Here is a 21746-nt window from a genome sequence, read left to right on the forward strand (position 1 = left end):
AGAATGGACCTGGCCCCACCTCATTATCTATTACTTCCAGATCGAGATGTTGAGCGTCAACCCACCATAACATACAGTACAATTGAGTTCACAGAAGGCAAAGCCTAGTTGATAATGATTTTATTCCACATTCATTCATCGGTATGCTAAACAATTGACACAACAAACCATGTTTCAAGAAAAAAACACTCATACCCGCAGCTTAACATTTTGTTAAGAGGCCTCATTATGGTGCTCGGGTAAGCCACAAGCTAACATTTGGTTTACTGTGTGGGGAAACACGGATGATTGTTCTACAGACAGCAGTCCAAATACAAAACATACCGCTTCAAATCAGGCAAGGGAGTCAAAAAATAGCGAATACCTTACAATAAATATTGTCATTCACATACACTTCATATTAACTTTAAAAACATACAATACTGTATGCTGAATGGTGGTGGTTGACACAGAGGGTTGAGTGTCACAAGATAAAATGCAATAAATATAATTTCCATGTCCAGTAACTTCACATAATGGAGGAGAGGAGACTGGTGGACTAAAGTGCAGTACTGTATTGTATTCCATAGATGTTGAATAGCTACTGTAGTGAATGTGCTGGGTGATCTTATAAAGTTTCTTAATCAAGACATTGCTTCATGATGCTGACTTACGAGTAAATGTCTCCGCGTAAACTGTATGTTTGGCTACCGGGACACAAGAGGCACCTGGGTCAACAGTCACTACAACTATTAATACACTTACCGGTAAGTGACCTCGATGCGCCATTTTGCTGAGAGACGCCATGACGGCTAGCGAGGCTTACAGGCTTGATTCCAACATTAGCCCTTTAGTCTAAAACGGTAAATGCAGTCATGGACAAACAACGACTAAAGATTAACTTATTTAAAACAGTGTAGGAGGAGCAACGACATGAGAGCGAAACAACCTTCAGCTTACTCCAATAACACAAAAATTCTAAAATACCACATCAGTGCTTCAAGAGTTTTTAGGTGTGCGTGTGTGTGTGTGTGTGTGTTTTGAAAGCATTTACAGCTCCTCGCTCTCATACAGGGGGGCGGTGTGGCGGACGGGGGGCTCTGCTGTCACAGCCGGCACATGGCTCAGAGATGACAGCAGTTTCAAAGCCTTGGAGCCAGGGGGCGCCGTTTTCATGGGTGGGACTGCTCGGCCTGCCAAAGGACATTAGAAAGGAAAGATTAAAAATTGAAGTTGTAAGTCTCTCTAAAGGAAGATTTTCTGTGGCTAGTCATTTAAAAACGTGACTAAACGAATTCAATAGCAACCAACAGAGATGGGGACCTCAGTGAAGGAGTTAACATTCCCTTCATGCCAGGTGCCTGAAAATAACTCTTCCTCTCCACACAAAATGGAGTAGCACAGGCTTGGTGTCTCAACTGTCACATGTACTGCTCTGCTGGGCATTACTCCAAATTGAGCGTCCGTTATTTGTCATCCGTCTGCAGCGTCGTCCCGTCAGTCGCCTTTTTTTCCGGGGGGGGGGTAAAAAAAAACCAACCTAGTTTACAGTACACTATCTATCTATCTGTAATTTATTCATAGAGCACTTCAGTAAGGTTTGATTTAAAGCATATATCATTTTGACCTGGTTTTGAACAACTTCCCTTTTGGGATCTCGTGTCACACTCCTGGACCATACTTTCTGAGAACCATCCATAATAATTTGAATCCCCGAATGGGTCGAACTGTAGTTTATCAATGCAAGGAGGTTTTCAAATAGTCTCAAACGACACTATAGCACATGCCTAACAAAAGGCAGGTCACTTTCTCTCGAAGCTGTCAACCACCCCACAGAGCAGGTGGTGGGTGGGTTACGTGATGGAGCAGAAACCCAATAGCTCCCTTGTACTTTGCTCCAGTGAGCCGCCTCTCTCCAGTGGATGGACGTTTATGCTTGTGGCCCACCACATGCAGCTTTTTGCGATCAGAGCAACAGCTCACGTGCTCATCAGGTTTCCGTTTGATGGTGTAATGCAGCATTTGTTTGATGCCTTGCGGGCTTGAGAATTGGGTTTAGTCAGGCGTATTAGTGCAGCACATCCCCCATCTGTGGTTTGATTGTACCGCCTCCTGGGCGTCTCTGATAACTACAATGGAGATCTGAGAGAGGAGGAATGCTCGGTGGACTTACAGCTTATATCCAGTCTGGCGTTGCATGTCGACATGCCAGCCTCGTTGATAGCGGAGAGCGTGTACCACCCCGCATCGGACTTGGTCACCCTCTCTATCAACAGGCACTGGCTGCCGGAGCCATCTTGGTACAGGCTGCACAAACAGACAAGAGGACACAGTAGTAAACATGAAATAGATGAATGCATGAACACTGAGACTGACTTAAAACCGGTAGCATTTCTCAGACAGTTTGGATGTGGTTTGATGTGGAGGTCTAGTGAGAAGGTACTAAGTGAGCTCACCTCATTCTGGATGGATCAACGCGTAGCATTTCTTTATCTTTCTTCCAGAAGAGTTGAGGAGGAGGCGACGCATCCACCTTGCATTCTAACCTCACGGTGTCACCTTCGAGAGCTCTGAAGTTTGACATCTTTTGAACAAAGGTGGGAGGGCGCAGAGCCTCCTGAGCTGCAGCGGGAAAACAATTGGCACATGACTTACACAGTGCTTCAATGCAAGATGATAGACATTAGCAGTTTTAGTCAATAACTCTATGAAGTCATATGAAACCAACATCTTTGTCTGGGAACAGTTCCGAGTGTCAAAAATTGACAAATGAAGATCGCCAGCTCTTTAAAATCGAGAAATAATTCATGATGAATAGTGTTGACGTTCACTAATATGGGAGGAACAGTCAAACTATGTTTATTCGCTGCTCCAAATAAAATTAATCTGAATGACCTAACAGTGGCATTTTTGCAATGAAAAAGTCAGCGGGTACAAAACTATGTCCAAGTGCATGATGACTATAAAACATGAATATGTGCACAGTATTTGTTTTTCATTCCACCCCAATGGAAGATTTCAATTTCATTTTAACGATGTTTCTCCACGTTTGGATCTGACCAAGTTCTGGAATATTGGTGTAAAGAACGTAATGACATTTTACCTATGACATCAAGCCTCACGGTAAACCTGCTTTCTCCCGCACGGTTGCTGGCCACGCACTCGTAGACACCAGCGTGGTGCACGGTGACAATCTCTATGATGAATGAGTGCATCCCTTTCTCGCACACCAGCATCTTGTGGTAGTCGTCTGGACGAATTGCTTTACCGTCCAAGTACCAGCACACATCTGGGGTAGGGAGTCCTCCGACCTGAACAATATGAGTGCAAAGTATTTTACTTGCGCGTCAGAACAGTGTACCTGCACTTTCTGTGGGTGTTTGCGTGTCTCGCCTTGAAGTCAATTCTACAGAAGCGGCCTTCCTCCACAGTGACGTTTTGAGGGATCTGCATGAAGCGAGGGGCGTAACATTTCTCTTGGATAGCTGATCCCTCATTCCCCCGCTCGTCTGTCCCGTAGTGGTGCTTCCCCCTGCAAGGGAGCGACCCGCTATTTATTTATGACCCTTGTGATTCGCCACCCAGTGAGTAGATTTGACTTGTTAAAGACAAACACACACACACACACACACAGTTGTGTCCTCATTTATACACCAAAACCTTTTTGTTTTTTGGATAAATGTTGGATTCATAAGAATTGAATTTGTTAGTTCACATGTTTTCATGCCACATCAGATGATCCATTCAGCTGACCCAATTTGGCAAATGTAACAGGCCAACAGCCCTGCGTGGCATTCAACATTTAAGAAAAAAAAAAAAAAAGTATCTTAAATCAAATCCAAGAGTGAAATTCATTCATGATCACATGGCTGACCTTTCGTCTAGCTCCAGACAACCATTCACATTCACTCCTGAGCTGAGACTTGACCCAAGAACATTAATAGTGTGAGGCAACAATAACCATTGTCAATCTCTGCGGTGTTTTGCTATTTCTTGGGAATTTTTGAGCTCAAAGCACATTTCCTTAACTTCACTGTCCTGCGCCCTTGTCATACACAACTGAACACATTCCATCCCACACATCTTCTCCAACAACCGCTAAATCCATTTCCAGCAATTTATTTGACAATATATTTACCATAGCCCACCAGTGTGTCTTCCTTCTGGTGAATCTGGCTGTAATAGAACAACACAGCTCAAAGTTAATGGCAGGGTTTTTTAGTATTGAAAACCAACAAGGTTGACAAAGTAAGACAATGGTTTGTGTGCGTGTGCATGTGGGGCGACACACATCACACGACAGGTTAACAGGTTACACTCACGTCAAGGGTGATAAAAAAAAAAAAGCACAGTCCCGGAATAACTCGACAATTTCAGTACAGCACACACTGACCTACATATTTGCATTCATGATCTTAATAGATGTAAGAATAAAAGAACGTTTGTATCGGTTCAGCCTGCTCCGAGGAACTCCAAATCTCCTGCCAGAAGGAAGAAGCTGGTACTCTGGTTAAAGAATGTGAGTTTGATCAGATAGTATTTTTCAAGCCTGTCTCATAGTGGATTGCTCATAAACAGTGTTGATGGTGCCCATAATTTATCGTTCACACCTGTAATTGTACCATAGGAGATAAATAAAATACCTCTCCTATTAAGTATATCAATTCATGCTTCATTTGACACTATGGCGGTATCCTATATTGTATGATAGATCTGATGACGTTTATTGTAATAGATTAATTAATTGCTTGTTTTTGTGGATAAATACATATAGAAAAGGACCTTGAAAACAATAATCCGATATTAAATCGCAATATTGAGGGATTTTTTTTTTTTCAGCCCTACTTTAAGCTGTTTAACAACAACCCAGTTGGAATTTTCTGTAAAATTAAACACACACAAAAAAATAATTGCACACATTGTATATTTAAATACAACACATTTAGTTTTAAAAACATCACCAGTGCTAATAGTAGTAGTGAATGGTAAATCTATTGACACACGTACAGAGATATATACACATGTATTACAACTAATAATGTCAAACTAAAAGCGTACCCTTGTACTGATGTCCATATATTATTTGGTAAGATAGGGTTCATTTTGAAGTTGGCCTTCTTTGCGCGTTGGCGGCGTGGTTACTGTCATGCATAGCATAAACATTTGTTGCTGTGGTTAGCTTGACTTCGTGGCAAAGTTAACATAAATAAGGGGGTACTCGAGGCAGATAAAAATGCCTTGAGCATTTTTCTATTTTTTTTTTTAATTTATTTATTTATTTATTTATTTTTTTAAATAAATCGAGGTACCCAAATTACTTGAGGACTCATTTCAGCCCTAATTCTATTATCCATCCATTTTTTTTCCCCCCATTTTTCACCCAGCCCTAGCATCCATATGCTAATCCCTGCACCACACTGTACAATCTAAACGTCTTAAGAAAAGTTAACAGCACCTGGTCAAGTTGTGAGTCTGAAAGACTGTCTTGGTCAAACATGTAGTTGGCGTTGTCTGGACCCAGCAGCCTTCGCGCCATGCGCTCCTCATAAGAAAGTTTCTGTCCCAAAAGAAACACGTATGTTAATATGTACTGTTTGTTGATTTGTTTTTGTTTTTTTTTAGGGGGAAAAAAACACCACATACTTGGCTGTTCTTTCTCCTCACTTCTTTTGAACGAAGCTTCTTTTCCAGATCCTGGATGAGAGCATCTTTGGAACCCTGGATCTCTTCATCTGTGGAGCGAGAGGACGAAGGACGAGAAACTACAGTCTTCTTGAGAACAGGCTTAGGAAGACTGGGATAGACAAAAGAATTAAAAGTCTGTGAATAAGAAGAAATTGCCTTTGGTAAATCAATCATCAGGACTCCCACTCATCACTAAGAAAACAACATTTTATCCATTGTTCCACATTAATCATTCAGTCAATTGTGTTGAATTAGTTTGCTCTTTGATATACTGTAGTGTATTGTGTAGTTTCTCAGTCTTAAAGCAATGGAAGACTACAGGACCTTACGGTTTGGCAGTACCCAAAAGAAGGGACAAGAAATTCAGACCCCAAATAAAATGGCTGATGAAGATATTGAACTTCATTGGATCCTTAGAGGCCAACCCCAATTTGTTTCAGGTGGTTGATTTCCAATTTGTTTCAATTGTGAATATATTTTCCCCCAAAAAATCATCGACATCTTAACCATTAAAAACATGCAAAATAAAATGTACTTGTTTGTAAAAGTTTATATCTATCTATCTATAGAAATAGAAATACGCAAAACGATTCAAGGACGGGTCGAAGTGGAACGATTCGGTTCGGCTCAGCGAGATTACGATTCGATATAGTATGATTCCGTTTGAGAGCGTATGATACATGATGATACTTGTCATCATTTTACCCACATTTGAATGAATTTGCCAATACTGTAAATGTGCCAATTCCTTCTAAGATACATCCCTCCAACAAAAGACGATTTAATATGCATCTCGATACATTTCAAAGTGGAACGATTCGATGCACTCGCACCTTTTATATATATATATTTTTTTTAATTCCTAAAAATATATACACATTGTATTTTGGGTCCACTTACAATGAATGGGGGAAATTGAGAGAAAGATCAACTCTAATTGTCATTTACTTGTTGAAGCTATGTTTCATTTTGCATGCAGCTGAAGCAAGCATTGCCTAACGGCTGTGTGTAATGAACATGAATGTGAAAGTGACGTTTACTCACGTGCTAGGCGTCCCCTTGTAATTGGCGGGCAAAGAGACCACAGCAGGCGGCTCGCTGTTATAACTGTTAGGTGTGTTGGGCTGAGGCAGAGAGGTGGTGGAGGGAGAGAGGTTGGAGCAAGGGAAGGAAGGGGACAACGGAGGAGGCTGCTGAGGGGCGGAGGAGGTCGGAGAGGCTTCTTTTATGGGGAGGTGAGGGCTTGAAGGGGCTAATGGTGAGCGGGATGGGGAGATAGAGGCACAAAGGGTGGAGCTGGGCGACAGTTTTGAGTAAGGGGAGAAAGAGGAGGACTGGGAGGGCAACACAGAACAGAGGTAGGCAGCGGGAGCCGACATGGTGTTCTGATTGGCTGGCAGAGTGGCGCTGCCGAGACCACTGGCGCTTGGGATGCTCGGGGTGAGGGTTATGGAAGAGCGCATGGTCACGCGTGAGGGAGAGGAGGATGGCAGAGAGGGAGAAGGGGCAACGAAGGAGTGAAGAGGAGCGGCAGAGGAAGTGGAAATGGGGGAGCTCAGACCGGATGAGGATGGGGACAACTTGCCTGTCCCATTAGTCTGTGTCTGATTCGGAGTAAGGCTCAGAGACTGAAACTGTGACTGAGACTGAGACAAGGACTTTGACACTGACTGGCTTTGTGAAGACATCCTTTTAGTTTGACTTTGAACTTCAGCGCCACTTGAACTACGCTTGGAACACGCCAGGTTTTCCTGTGAATTATTCTGGTGCTCCTGAGCCTCCTTGATCACACTTTCATAGCTGGGTGCCTGGAAGGCTGACTGCGACTGAATGAAGTGTCTTGGCCGCGCATAGTTGAAGGCACTGGGAGGAAAGGCGCCGGGCTTCAAAGTTGGCAGGTCTGACAGGTTCATAGTGTTGCCTCCTGACGGGGAGGACTGGACAAAAGAAGAGCATGAACAAGTAAACCAGGTGGAACAATTCAAGACTAGATAGTAGACTGGGAACACATTGGCAGAAAAATGAGTTTTTGAAAGAACGTCTTACATTGATAGTGAGCTTGCTTGGAGTGAACAGCTTGGGCGTTGCGTGGTTTTCTTGGACTTGTGCAGGAGGTAACGGTGAAGATGGAGGCTGAGGGCTGGGCGAATGTACTGTGACCTCTGGTGACCGACGGACCTCTGAGCACAGAGAAAACAGCTCCTGACTGTGACTGAAGTGATCTTCAGAAGAGTGGTTGATTAACAGATCCTCTTGGAACCTGGGTGAAACAGCACAGCAGTGTGAAATCCTGTATAATGGTTTCAGGAAAGGACAATGTGACATGGATGAGTGTGACATACAAGATCAATACAAATATGAGTGCATTTCATGATCGCCAGTTGGTTTGTGAATGAATGGTTTGGGTCCTGAATACATGAATGAAATGAGCTCCTCCACCACTACGCACCTGCCCGGTGCCTCAGGTCAGTGGGCCACACATTAGTGGAGGTCCAGACGACTAAGCGGAGTGTCAGAAGGGATCGAACCTTTTGCGTTCCTGGTCCTCTCTCTTTGGCCTTCCGTTAAACGTTAGGTAAGCTCCCTCTCTGTCCATCTTTAAAACTCATTTGTATTCTTTGGCGTTTTGGCGTGTTTTACTGTTTTTATGTTATTAATTTGTTTGAACCGTCTTTGTTGTTGTGTGACTAATTTTTGCTCCTTGTACAGCACACGATGCAGCAGTGGTTGTTTTAAAGTGCTCTATATATAAAATTGAGTTGAGTGGCGTGCGAATTATATAATTTGGAATTCTTCTTACATTTTCAGCAAAATTATACCTCTAAAAAACAACCACCATCACATGAGATGCAAGCGAATGTCAGGAGACCTTAATACAGTGAGCATATTTTTACACATTTATTAAGGTAAAGACATTTTTTGCAAGTTTTAATTTAAACAGTGGTTTTGTCATTTATGACACTTACCATACTTTTCAGACGATAAGTCACTTTTTTTTCATAGTTTGGCTGGTCCTGCGACGTATTCACCGGGGCGACTTATAAATATTAAAATTTGAGTTCGGACAGGCACCCAAAATTCCTGTACCTTAATTGTGTTGAGGGCAGCGAACGAGTTCCAGTTGGATTTAAAACATCCACTTCTAAATTACAGAAACATTTTTTTCTTTCTAGTTTAAAATGGCTTACCTTAACTAGAATCCTATGTTACATTGTGGTCAAAGGTAGAATCCTGGTCGGTTATTGTGCCTTTTGGTGCTGTAAACAGTAAATCCATGTTGTGATGGAAGCCGAATGCTAAATTGGCAATTCGGCACACATTATCTGCCATGACTATTACTATTCTTTAATTTATTCTTCCACTTTCTTTTGGAGGTTGGCAAATACTTTTGGCGCATTCCTATTTACACGACCAAAAGATGCAATGACCTTTGGCCACAATGCGATGTGGGGTTCTACAAGCCCTGGCAAAAATTATGCAATCTCCAGTCTCAGAAGATGATCATTCAGTTGTTTAAATGTTGTAGGAAAAAAAAGCATATCACAGACATGAAACAAAACTAAAGTCATTTCAAATGGCAACCTTCTGGAGACGTTCGCGGCCGAGTGTGAAGCGGTTGGAATGAAAATCAGCACCTCCAAATCTGAGACCATGGACCTCAGCCGGAAAAGGGTGGCGTGCCCTCTCCAGGTCGGGGAAGAGCGTCTGCCCCAAGTGGAGGAGTTCAAGTATCTTGGGGTCTTGTTCGCGAGTGAAGGTAGGAAGGAACTGGAGATCGACAGGCGGATCGGTGCAGCAGCTGCTGTGATGCGGACTATGTATCGGTCTGTCGTGGTGAAGAAGGAGCTTATTTCTACCTCCTACCGAATCGCTGTAGAAATGCCCCGACACGCTGGACCACATTTAATTCCGTAAACAATACGTCAGGAGTGACGTCGTCTCTTCTTCTGCGCACGCGGGTCACTTTGGCAACGCATGTGCTCATACAGCAGACAAGACCGAGGTTGCATTTATAATGTAATATGAACGCTTAAACAAAAAAAAAAATCTCTACATAAAAAAATAAATAAAAAATACGAATTGACCTGCCTGTGATGTCATTTTCAGTCGACAGAAGTGACGAAGTGGCAGCTCCCAGACATGTCGAAAAAAGGGGCGATTAACTGTTACCCTACAAATGCAATATTTATCAGAATGCCTTGTTTCAACTAGTGGGGCTGCATAGAACATATTCTGGAAAAAAATATGGTAGGGTTGACTTTCGCTTTAACCCAGAAAGTTGCCATTAGAAATTAGTTTTGTGTCATGTCTGTGATCTGCTATTTTTCTACAAATTTAAACTGAATGAACATTCTTTTGAGACTGGTGAATCTCTTACTTCCTATTAAAAAGGTTTCAATTCAAAGACTTGTCATTGGATAGGCATCATGGCAGTATAGTGGTTAGCATGTACAGTATGCCTCACAGGTGAGAAGTCCTAATTGGTGGTTTTTGGTGGGTACTCTGGCTTTCACCCACACCACAAAAATAAGTTTGCATGTTACCTAGGAATAGCTTTATGTAGTCATTTGTCATTTACGTTCTTATAGTCCTTGCTTGCTTGCTTTGCTTGCATTTTGACTTTATAACATTTTGGCATCTCAGCACTCACAATATTTTAAGGTGAATGCAATTTCCATTCAGTGGATAACATGTTATATTAACACTGATTTCAGCACCATCAGTGGGCAGTGCTTCAGGGATGAGAATTCAACAATTTCCAGAGTTCATGGTGGCTGATTTGAGGCCTTGCAGACCGTGTGTAGGGGAGAAAGAGATTAAGTGGGCAAAGCTATATTGGTCAAGGAATTTGGACATCAGCTGGCAGGTGCAGGCACACAACTGGTGACTCACACACACGCATGCATGCTAACATAATGTTTGTATGGCATGGCTAAGAGTGCACTATCCTTTTCGTCCTCTGTGACTGACAACGACAAAGTGAACAATACAATCTGGTCATTGTGCTCTGACATCTACAGTCAACATTACCTCAAAAATAGAAGCAAACCAGCTAGACCTCATCACCTTTAACTCTGCAATTGCCCAATCGCTTACATATGCGCATCTTTATGCGGTTATTTAACCACGTAAAAAAGATGTCCTTAATAGGACTCTGAGTGGTTGTTTGACTTGTATGTGTACTGCGATTGGCTGGCGACCAGTCTAGGGTGTACCCCGCTACTCGCCCAAAGAGAGTTGAGATGGCCTCCAGCTCACCCGCGGCCCTAATGAGAATCGGCAGTAGAGAAAATGGATAGATGGATAATGATCAATTTTCTATACCGCTTAGCCTATTCAGGATGCAAACCTTCAGAAGCATCCACTCTTTTTAACAAGAATAATGAGCTCACAAAAGAAAAATCCTGAACTTAATTGGCCACTGAGCCTCAACGTGACCTTAAAGGTCAGACTGTTGCCAAGATATACTGTAAACAAATGTTGAGCTGCTGCAAAGAAGAAGGGCTCCGTAGGACAAAAGTCACCATGAATGCAATTCACAAATGACATTACAGATGAGATTAGTATTACTGTACAGTATACCTCAGGAGACATTAATATAGATAGGACACATCAACCTCAGCAAAAAGCCAAAGAATCTGTGCTGACATTCTCGGATGGTACGGACCATAGCATTTCATTAGAAGGAAATACTCTGACACTGCCATTTTAAAATATATTTTCACATCTGTTTTAAAAAAAAAAGAAAAAAAAGATAAAGATAAAACAAACACTTGAGTTGAGGAAAAAAAATACCTCGTTGTACTTCTAAACTTAAAAGAGACAAGCATGCAGGCAGAGAAATATTACCGCCCTCAAATGAGCTCATAATTTATTCTAAGATACCGCTTGGCTTCAATATGAGCCGGTTGGCATGCAGTCTGCACACTGGACATTCACAAGAGGGCCCTCCGTTTAGATCAAGGAAAATGGAAAGGACATTTAATGTGACATATTATATTTATTTGAAATACAAGGCGAGTTAAGAATGGGGTAAAAAGTTCAATCATTTCAATGAAGTCAATTAGCGTTGAGCAACAGGTGCGCCCACGCCAGATGACAACCCATATTCCTTCAAAACGTTTTGAAATTCACCATTGCAGCCTCTATAAATAGTCTCTCTCCAACATCGAGGGGCGTGTTCTGTTGTACAACTTAAAAAAAGTTCGCAAAAAGTAAAGCGTAACATATCACAAAAAGTAACGTCCTCAGTAGTAGGGTCGGGCGACCCCACACTTCAAACGGCATTTACAGGTATGAAAACAAGAGGTCGAAAAAAATCCATTTAAGATATTTCTTACCTTGTAAAACGTCTTTGGACCTTTGTGTTCGAACTTCGGGGAGGCACGCGGTATTAGTGGCCGTTTTCCTTCAACAATTGACGAAGACAGCCACGAAGCAACAACAAACAGGTGACGCCGAGCTCGCACGCTCGACTAAAGGCGAGAAGAGACTCGCAAGTAACAACACAAGCGCCACCGGATTGCTTCTTCCCTACCAACGTTTGAACGATAGCGCCGCCTCGTGGTCTCACCCTTCCCACTGCACTTTATGACTCACAAACTATAAACGACGAAATCAAATGAAGTGTTTTTAAATCAAAGCCTTCCTTCTTGACTCGTTTGTTGAACAGGTCATGCCAATCTGTCCCATTAAGTACCGTAATAGAGAATGAACAAAATACTATATACACTAAGAAGTCCAAATTATAACAACAGTGACACCCTTCGAAATGAAATGGTAACTACAATACACAAACCGCTTACCAGGAAAGACTTTTGATCGTTTTCTTGTTTTATTCATGTGAAGCACTTTGAGTTGCATTTTAAAATATTTTACGTGTGAAAAGCACTGCATTAATACATTTGATTGATTGATTGATTGATTGATATCTGATTGTACCCCCCCAAAAATCTGAAATATACATACTCAAAGTAGAGCAGACAAGCAGAATGATTGTTGGAATAAATTAATACAATTTCATGTAACAAATAGAGTTTAAGACAGCAGAGAAGGCCTTTCTGGGCCTGAAGGCTCACCGCTGGTATATCATGTTGTATGGCCGTCAAAACGGATTTATTGTAAGATTGTAAGACTTATTTCAACAGATACATGAACTTAACGTGTTTGTTTGGGTATCATGCACTCACCCTACTTCTTCCAGGCAGCTGCTAGGCCAGTTGGGTGGGGGAACAATCAGAGGGTCAGGCAGCACAGTGGGGAAGTCTTCACAAGTATGAAGGGGAGCACTCTCAAGCTGGACGACTGCCTCATTCGACTCCATGAAGCACTCTGCTTCCTGCTGGCGAATAGCCTCTACCTCCAGCTGCTCCTCGAGGTCTAAATGTTTGTGTTTTATGGGTTGCGGGTACTGTTAGTACACTAATTTGACATTTACATCCAGTAGGTGTGTTATTATAACACATCAATTCAAATGGGCTTTACAATCTAGTATATACTGAGAGAGGAATAAACTAACCATTGTAAACGTCCAACATGGCAGAGCATGACACTGTACCAGAGGAATTATGGACGATGCACTTAAACACACCAGAATCTTCTGGGAAGGCTTCACTGATGACCAGTGTACAAAGCTCCTCTGTTGACAGTAACACAATATTTATGCACTGGACTGTATTGCATTTTCACTTCAAGTCATCAGTTTACATAAGTGTACGACCCTTGTGAGGATACGCGGTATAGATAATGGATGGATGGATGAAACACTCTCTCAGGACACAGCATTATGTACTGTACACTCTTAGAGCATAACAACATGCACTTTTGATTAGATTTTTAAAAATTTAATTAGGACTGTTTTCAGTGAGCACAACAGGGTGTTTTCCGATATGTTTGGTTGGCTTAACTGATCCATTAAAGCTTATAAATAAGATGCAATGAATTTGCATTGCTAGCTACAACCACAATGCAAAAAATAATTTGTTTAAGTTACTAAGATTTTAACATTCCATGGTTGAATGAAACCATTTGTACTTCAGTGCTGGCAACGATAATAGTAATTAATATCATACTCTATACACTCACCTGGCACTGATGCGGAACTGGCCTCTGGGAAAATAAAAGTGGAAGAAAAGATTTTCCTTTTGGTGAAGTATCCAGAATTATTCTAAAGTCTTAATATGTGCAGTTTCATGAATTCATTTCAGTTATTACATTAAGTGCAATTCATAATGTAGTCTACATCTGTCTGTCAGAATCACTGTAATGTATTTTTGACCTTGCTGCTTATTACTAGGAGTACGTGCTTACTTTTGCGTAGTATCCTGAAGTCATCAGAGTCCAGAATTTGCTGGTCTTCTCTGTACCACGTGACCTGCAGGGGAGGAGTCCCCCTCAGTCGACACTCCAGGACCACCGACTCGCCCTTCAGTGCGCAGGTGTCATGGAGGCACTAAAGGGTGTGTTGACGACCATTACAGATGACCATTGACCATTACAGAGAAACATGAAGCAAGAAAAGACAAACAAAAAAAATAATCCGAACATTTTTTATATCATGATAAGAAATTGTCTAAATAGGTGATATGTGATATATATTTTATGTTTAATACAGAACAGGGGTTCAAACAGTGGTACCTTGATTTACGAGTTCAATTTATTCCAATTCCAGTTATTATAAGCTTGTAACGCCATTAATACCACGCAAACCATTAGAAACAATACCATTACCAATTTTTGCCTCCCAAAATACCATATTTTTTTGTTACTTATACTATTGAATAAAGATATACTAAATCATAATACACAGACTGTAAAGAAATATATTATGGCATTCACATTAAGTCTCATTCAATGAACTCTACACTTAGCGTCTAGTATTCTTCTTCTTCTGCAGTCGGAATGCCCAGGAGCAGGGGTGCTCCAGTCCGGTCCTCAACAGCCCTTATCCGGCCTGTTTTCCATCCCTCCCTACCGGAAAACACTTGATACAAATGATCCCAATCATTATCAGGCTTGTGCAAAGCTTGGTGATTAGCGCATCATTTGAATCCGATGTGTTGCAGGCATGAGAGATGGAAAACAGGCTAGATAAATAAATTATTATTAAATTGTTGAATGTGTTTCTTTTTTTATTTGATTTGATTGAATATTAAGAATGGCATCATTGTGGTCGTCTAAGAAAGATCCGAACGTCATATTATTCAGTTTGTCATTTTATTTGAATATACAATGTGTCTGGGCCGGCGGATGGTGCTCAGTGTGAGAAATATTCAGGCCCACCCTGATTTTTCCAGGCCCACCCATTAGCCACGTTCTGGCTCCGCCCCTGGTGTGGTATCTTTCAAATTATTATCACAATTGTTTCATGTTTATACTTTTGGATGAGAAAAAGTTCCCACATCAGACAGTAGGAGAGAGTCCTGAAGTTTTCCTATACGGGATTTTCTGTAAATTTTTGGTGTCCATATAAAAATGACGCCAGGTTTATCATACCTTTACAAATGTTGCAGCAACTCCACTTCCAATATGTTCATTGTAGATGGTACTCTCAGTCTAAAAAGAACATCATACAGTTATTAGCGCTACCCCCCATCCCTCTTTCAGATGCTTTGTAATCAAATCAGTTTGAATCACCCGCTGAGGGCGAACGCAAGGCTGTTGCACCAGGCTGGAGTGTCTAGAAGCGAGTCTGGTGGAAGACGAAGATGAGCTGCAAGAGCGCTCCCTGGTGGACGATGCAGAGGAAGAGGAAGCGATGGTCACACTCATGGAGCTGGTCTTCTTCTGCACTCTCTGGATGCTTCGTAATAACACGCACAAAGGTAAATACAGCTACATGAGTCACTGTACATTCTGACTAGTGCTGGACGAAAATGTAATCCGGATTTAAATCTTGATTGAAATGTTAGAATCGAAGAAATACGATTAATGTACAGAACGACGCGGTGCTTTTGGAAGTTACGAGACGTGAAAGTACCCTGAATGCACCATGTTGCTTGCATGTCAAGCATGTAGGATACATTACATACATACATGACACCAAGTTGGAGTTTACTGTAAAACTAAAAACACGACAAAAGTAATTACACATATTATGAATTCAAATACAAAACATGCTTAGTTTTAAAAACATCGCTAGCCGCTAATCCTAAAGTCAATGTAATATCCAGAGCTGGGCAGTCTGTCCCTGGGGCGGGGGGTCTGGGGTGACAGATTTTAAAAAATGGCTGGACTAAGCATGGCCGGAAGTGGATTTTAGTCCGGCCCACTAATCGGCCCTCATGCGTTTGACGTGGTCGCGAGGCGGCCATTTCATCTCAGCCTACTCAGTGAAATGCTTCTTTTTAGGCTTCTTTCTGCGACAACTGCCGCATTGATTCACATGACAGACGCATTGTGCTGTTGGCGACAGATCTGCAACACATGCCACGCACACATCAGGAATTGTTGCTGCTCTGATCCGTCCATTATGTCAAATGCTGCGATGACATACAGTTTCCCACACGGAGAGGAAAGAGAGGATGCAGCACACAGCTCGTTGCTGCTGCAAAAGCAAACTAGTTTGGCAATAAAATTAAATGCATAGTCTAGTCATCTCTGTCCCTTTATGGTTGTAGCAGGTACGATATCCATTGTTGTCGCTGTCATTTTGAAGCGACGCCCCCCGACTTGGAACTTAACTGTTTCAAAACAACTTGTGTCCGGGAGTATATTAAGCTGCACTCAAGTATGACGCTGCCACATCAAGGTGGAGTTCATGCAGTTCTTCTGGCGTCTTCTACTTCCGGAAATACGCTGCAGCAAACCTGCTGTGTATAGTTTTTTGCTGGTATGCTTTTATTTTGAAGGCCATGAATGAAGGGAAGTGTGGAAAATAAATAACTTGTTGAATGCGACTTCTGACCATCTGTTGGACCCAAATAATTATACAATACGACAAAACCAACCCCGGGACTCGCAATAGAAGTAAGCACACGTAGTTGGGTAAGTAGTAAAGCACGAGTGGCGCATTTTGAAGCGTGTCCACAGCGGGTTCGGATAGTAAATTAGCTAGCTAATGATCCTTAAAAAGCTTCTGTCGTTAGGATCCCTCCCGGGGCCGGCGTCATTCACGGACACTTTTTTTTATGGGGCGGTCGGAGGGCGGAACAGGGCGGGGGGTGATAATTTTTATGAATAAGGGCGGGGTGTCGCGGCCGGAAGGGTACCCAGGTCAAGGGTGGAGGGTCGTGGCCGGACCGGCAAAAAAGGGTCAAGTTCCCAGCTCTGGTAGTATCCCATTGAAATGCTAACGGGAAATTAGGATTCAGGAGTGATATTCTTTCAAATGACGAATATTCACACACACAAACGCTATGGAAACACACAAAGGTGTGGAAACACTACTCAAAAGCACAAATTCTTCCCAGCATGTGAAAAACGAGTTATGTTACTAGAGTTCAATTGCAACATTCTTCTGTTCTCATTCTTAGCGTGTACTGCATTCATGCATGCCACAGCGCTGCCCCTTAGAGGCCAAAACGCACAGGAACAGCCGGTATTGGTTTTTAGTGTTTTTCAATTGATATTATTTTAGTATATATAGTATATATTACTACACCATTGTCATTTATTGTCACGTTGTCCTTTCAAATCATTTTTTTAAAGTTGAGTGTTCAAGGATTCAAGGAATTTTCCTTTCTTCAAGATTCAAGCACACACAACACCAAGTTTTTTTTTCTTTTGTCATACCAACCCACATTTACACATGACATGGCACGAAATACAATCCTCGAGATCCCAGCTTAGCCCAGTCAGTACCAAGACTTGTGAAAATAACATCAGATGAAATAAATATGATAAATAGAAGGGGAATGCTTAAAGGTCCAATGTATGGAATTTAGTACCATCTAGTGGTGAACTAATGGAATGCAACGACCTAAACTTGAAGCGTGTGCATTTTGAAGCGCATCCACTAGGGTACCTCTGAGAGACCACACGTCACAATTCTAGCAACCGTTTCTTCAGCAGAGGTACAAGCAAAATGTCATCACAAACGACTTCTTGCATTCCCTCAAGTCATGAAGTAAGTGCATTGTTATTTTACACATGCTGTAGTCATGATGTGGAGGAACTACATTCATTAAGTGTGTCTCCTTCGGGTACCCGTAGCAGAAAGATGGCGGCGAGATGTGGCAGTCTCCTATAGGGGAGGCGCATCCTATGTAACATAATTAGAGATTACTTAACCTATGACAATTAAAAAAAATTACTTTGAAGTGATAGAACTTTTTTTTTTTTTTTTTTGCATTTTACTGAAATTAATAGTGGGTTTTCAAAATGAATTAACTTTGCAAAATCAAAACAATCTACACACTGTCTCATTAAGAATGAATTTCACATGATATTCATAAGGTTATTTTGTACTTGACAAAAACACTAGTGTGTTCAAGAATAAAGTGTTCAACGTGCTGGGATGAATGGACATGAGGCTGAGATGATAGTTTTGAGTAGTTGAGTTTTGGTAGTTGAATAAGTACTCAGTTTTGAAATCAATGAATAATCGTTTTAATAATCATGATTTCAATGTCAATCAAAATATTTGTATTATTTTTTCCATAACCGGCCAGCCCTGATTCTGACCATTTTTATTTATCTTACAAAGTCCACATAATGTTGTGCAACTTACTGGGCCATGTTTCAGGCGTTCCAGGAGGCAGTGACAGTGTTTGATTTGTACTCTCTGCAAAAAACAAACAAACAAACCAATCAAGGAGTTACAAAAAATTGACTTAAAGAAGTTCAATGGTTTGTGAGTGAGATACAGTACTTCTTAACATAACCATTGTCATGAAAAACAAGTTATGCTTACTGTGTTATGTTCCTGTTTCTGTTCTTGTGTTTTGTTTTCAATTTCCCTGTTGAGCATCGGTGGGCGGAGCATCCTGCATGATGTTAATATCAATTTGTATAATCTTCCAGTTTGCGTTCTGTTTTTGTGCGCTTTCTGGCTACAGCTTGTACATTTGCGATTTCTTTTATTTATTGTTTCGTGCTTGGTGTAAGTTTAATTCTATTCTTCGATTGTTTTTGTTTTGGAGTATTCCACTTGTGCTCCATCCGCCTCTTTGAGTTGTTATTTCTTCAATTTTAAGTTATTTTCTCTCCACATTGACCTCTTGCTGTTCTAGTGTTTCTTTGTTGGCATCTGTTATTCACATTATGTGTTTCCTTGGTTTATTAAAATGTACCAAAGTATTAAATTAAGACATAAATCTACTCCTAATCCTAATTGTTCATTTTACCAAGACATTTTGGAAAGTTGTATGTATCCATCATCAATTTTATCTTTGTGGGAAGCGTTTGGAGAATGCATTATCTGTCCAAAATCAAGCTCCAAAAAGGCATGATTGGACAGGTTTAGTGGTAAATTTAAAGCGCAATTATCCCAATGCTTTTGTTTGTATTTTACACATCCAAACAAAGGTGGCAAAAGTACACTCTGTATTTAAGTGGGAGAACAGACACTTAAAAGAAAATAACTTTGGAAGAAGTAGAAATATTGATTCAGCTATTGTACTTAAATAAAATACTACGTATAGACATTGCTTCAAAACATATGTTACAGTGAGTTCGGGATCATCAGGAAGTGTATGAGGGTCATTCACTGAACGTTGCACAACTCAGAGGCAGGGAGTTTGTACACGTGCAAGTGAAAATGAAGTGCTGATTCAAATTAATACAGTATTGTTTGGCCTTGGTGGATGGGTGGAGATCTCTTCCATGTTGTGTGCCCTGCTACCTTCATCATTAAGGTTTGTGGTTGCCAGTCCATCACAGGGCACAGATAAAAAATAGAGCTGGGCATTTTACAAAAAAATATTCATCATTCGTCTGCAGTGTGGGTACCCTTCCGTCGTCCGTCATTCGCCTTTTTTTATGGTGGTAAAAAAAATACTGCCTGCCTATAAGTCGGTCCGCCTCTGATTTTAAACGGGCTTCCGTCAACGAATTCGACTGCAAACCTCAATAGCCCCACTGGTCGATATTTGAACAGCTAACATGTAAATAAAGGAACTGTCAAAGGCCCATATTTGTTTTTGTTGTTGTTGTTTTTTTTTTAATGCATCACACACATGCACACTGGGTGTCACTTAGAGTGTAGCGGGCACCTGGCCTGATATTTACATTTACCGGTAGGCATTGTGTATTCAATTGTCACTCAAGTGGTGGTGTGAATAGTTGTTTGTCTCTATGTGCTCAGAGATTGTCTGCATGGCAACCAGTCTTGGGTATACATAGTCTGTTTACCCCCCAAAGTCAGCTGGAATAGGTTGCAACTCACTTTGACCCTGGACCAGGTAAGTGAAAGAGAAAATGGATGAATGGACATGTACAATAGATGATTTGGCTGGAAAAGGATAGCTTCATTTTTTAAAATTACAACTCTTAAAATGTATGTCATTATACTATCTGATATATATGTCAATTTTCAAAATAGAGAATCTCAAGCAGATTTTTCTCTGTGGAAGTGCAGGCTGAAATATAAATCATCATTTTACGACCCCGAGATGAAATATCAATTTTCTGTCTGCATGTCAGACCCAGCCATTATCTTGCATTCAAAGCATCCCTCCCTGTTACTGAGGGCAAACATCAGCCTCCATCATGAGGCATCAACCGATGATGCCTTTCACGCCAAACGGAGTGTGCGTGCGTCCGTCCGATAAGCCCGGAGAGGCAACTGACAGACAACACTGAGGGTCGGGTGTCCAAGCTAAATTAAACCTCCTGAGAAAAGCGAGCCTCTGTGACCTCAGATAAATCTCTCAAAATAAAACATCACCACACATTTCTATGTTGCCAAATTAAGTGTTTTGACTCTTGTGGGAAATCATCAGTTGCGCGGAAATAAAGAAAGGCTGTGAAACTTAGAAACTCCCTTTAAAAAAGCCACCCACTGTGTAATCCCAGCCAACACCAGTATCACTGGACATTAGACACATTTAGAAGCACGGAGGTACATCTTGTCATTACATAAGTCTGACGGCTGCCGATGGAACAGACCACTGGACTTTCCTTGCCCTCCTGGGGGTTAAGATCAGGGGATGTCGTGTATATGATCTGGTGCATAAGTGAAGCCCTTTGAGACTTTCTTGTGATTAAGGGCTATATAATTACATTTTGACTTGACTTGACTTGACTGACGATTACAATTCAGTTCATCACGAAAAATGACGGACAGGTACCCTGGCCGCTGACGGATAACGAATGACGGACCAGCAAAATTGAGTAAAATGCCCATCTCTGCAAACAAATATAAATATCAGATGATGAGAACCCAAGTAAACATAAAATGCAGTTTTTAAATGCTCATTTTACTCAGAAAAAAAAAATATTCAAAGCTACCTGGCCGTGTGTGAAAAAGTACTTGGCTGCTTTGTTAAATTTGTGAATTAACTGTGGCTCATCTCATTTTTTGGAAAGCTGATAAAAATTCTCAAAAGCAGCAACAAAATGCCACAAGCCAAAGCAATTCAAGAACAGATGAGAAAAAAAAGTGAATTGACATGATCAGTCTGGAAAGGGTTACAAAGCCACTCCGAAAGCTTTGGGACTCTCTGAGAGCCATTATTCATAAATGGAGGCAACATGAAAAAGTGGTGAACCTTCCTGGAGTGGCCGAGCCAACAGAAATTACCCCAAGAGCAAAGCGACGACTCATCCTGGAGGTCACAAAGGAACCCAGGACAATACCTAATTAACTGCAGATCTCACTCACCTGGGTTAAGGTTAAAGGTTAAGTGTTCATGACTCAGCATGAATGTCGAGACTGGGCAAAAATGACACCCAGAGTTCAAAGGCTAAAACCTCTGCTGACCAAAATGAACATAAAGGCTCAACTTTTGCAAAAAAAAAAAAAGGAAAACTGAATGAATCCCAATACTTTTTGGAGAATATTATACGGACTGACGAGATTAAGGTTTTTAAAGAATTTGTGTCTCGTTACATCTTTCAGCATTTCAGAACAAGAATATCATGCCAACAATCAAACACGGAGGTGGTAATGTGAAGGTCTGGGCAACTATGCCAATTCAGGA

The 21746-nt window shown here is 41.3% G+C and overlaps 1 protein-coding gene across 1 annotated transcript; it reads right to left on the bottom strand.

Moving 5' to 3' along the window:
- Window positions 1-103: 103 nt before the first annotated feature.
- On the bottom strand, window positions 104-18342 carry myot (myotilin). Its single transcript, XM_086053244.1, has 15 exons — window positions 18335-18342; window positions 15301-15466; window positions 13975-14116; window positions 13184-13303; window positions 12855-13044; window positions 7711-7924; window positions 6709-7601; window positions 5623-5773; window positions 5435-5536; window positions 4118-4155; window positions 3373-3511; window positions 3083-3290; window positions 2436-2601; window positions 2153-2286; window positions 104-1172 (listed from the first exon to the last, which is right to left on the bottom strand). Exons 1-15 carry the CDS (start codon window positions 18340-18342, stop codon window positions 1030-1032), a joined length of 2814 nt encoding a protein of 937 aa, XP_085909370.1. The 3' UTR covers window positions 104-1029.
- Window positions 18343-21746: the final 3404 nt, after the last annotated feature.

The sequence above is a fragment of the Filicampus tigris genome, chromosome 2 (assembly GCF_054856515.1).
Source record: "Filicampus tigris isolate MCC_2025a chromosome 2, RoL_Ftig_1.0, whole genome shotgun sequence".
NCBI lineage: Eukaryota > Metazoa > Chordata > Actinopteri > Syngnathiformes > Syngnathidae > Filicampus > Filicampus tigris.

Bases quoted from the DNA above. Each gene is read 5' to 3' on its own strand.
- myot (XM_086053244.1), bottom strand. The intron at 7,602-7,710 runs GTAAGACGTTCT...TCTTTTGTCCAG, and splicing joins CAAGCAAGCTCACTATCAAT to TCCTCCCCGTCAGGAGGCAA. The intron at 5,537-5,622 runs GTATGTGGTGTT...CTTTTGGGACAG, and splicing joins TGAGGAGAAAGAACAGCCAA to AAACTTTCTTATGAGGAGCG.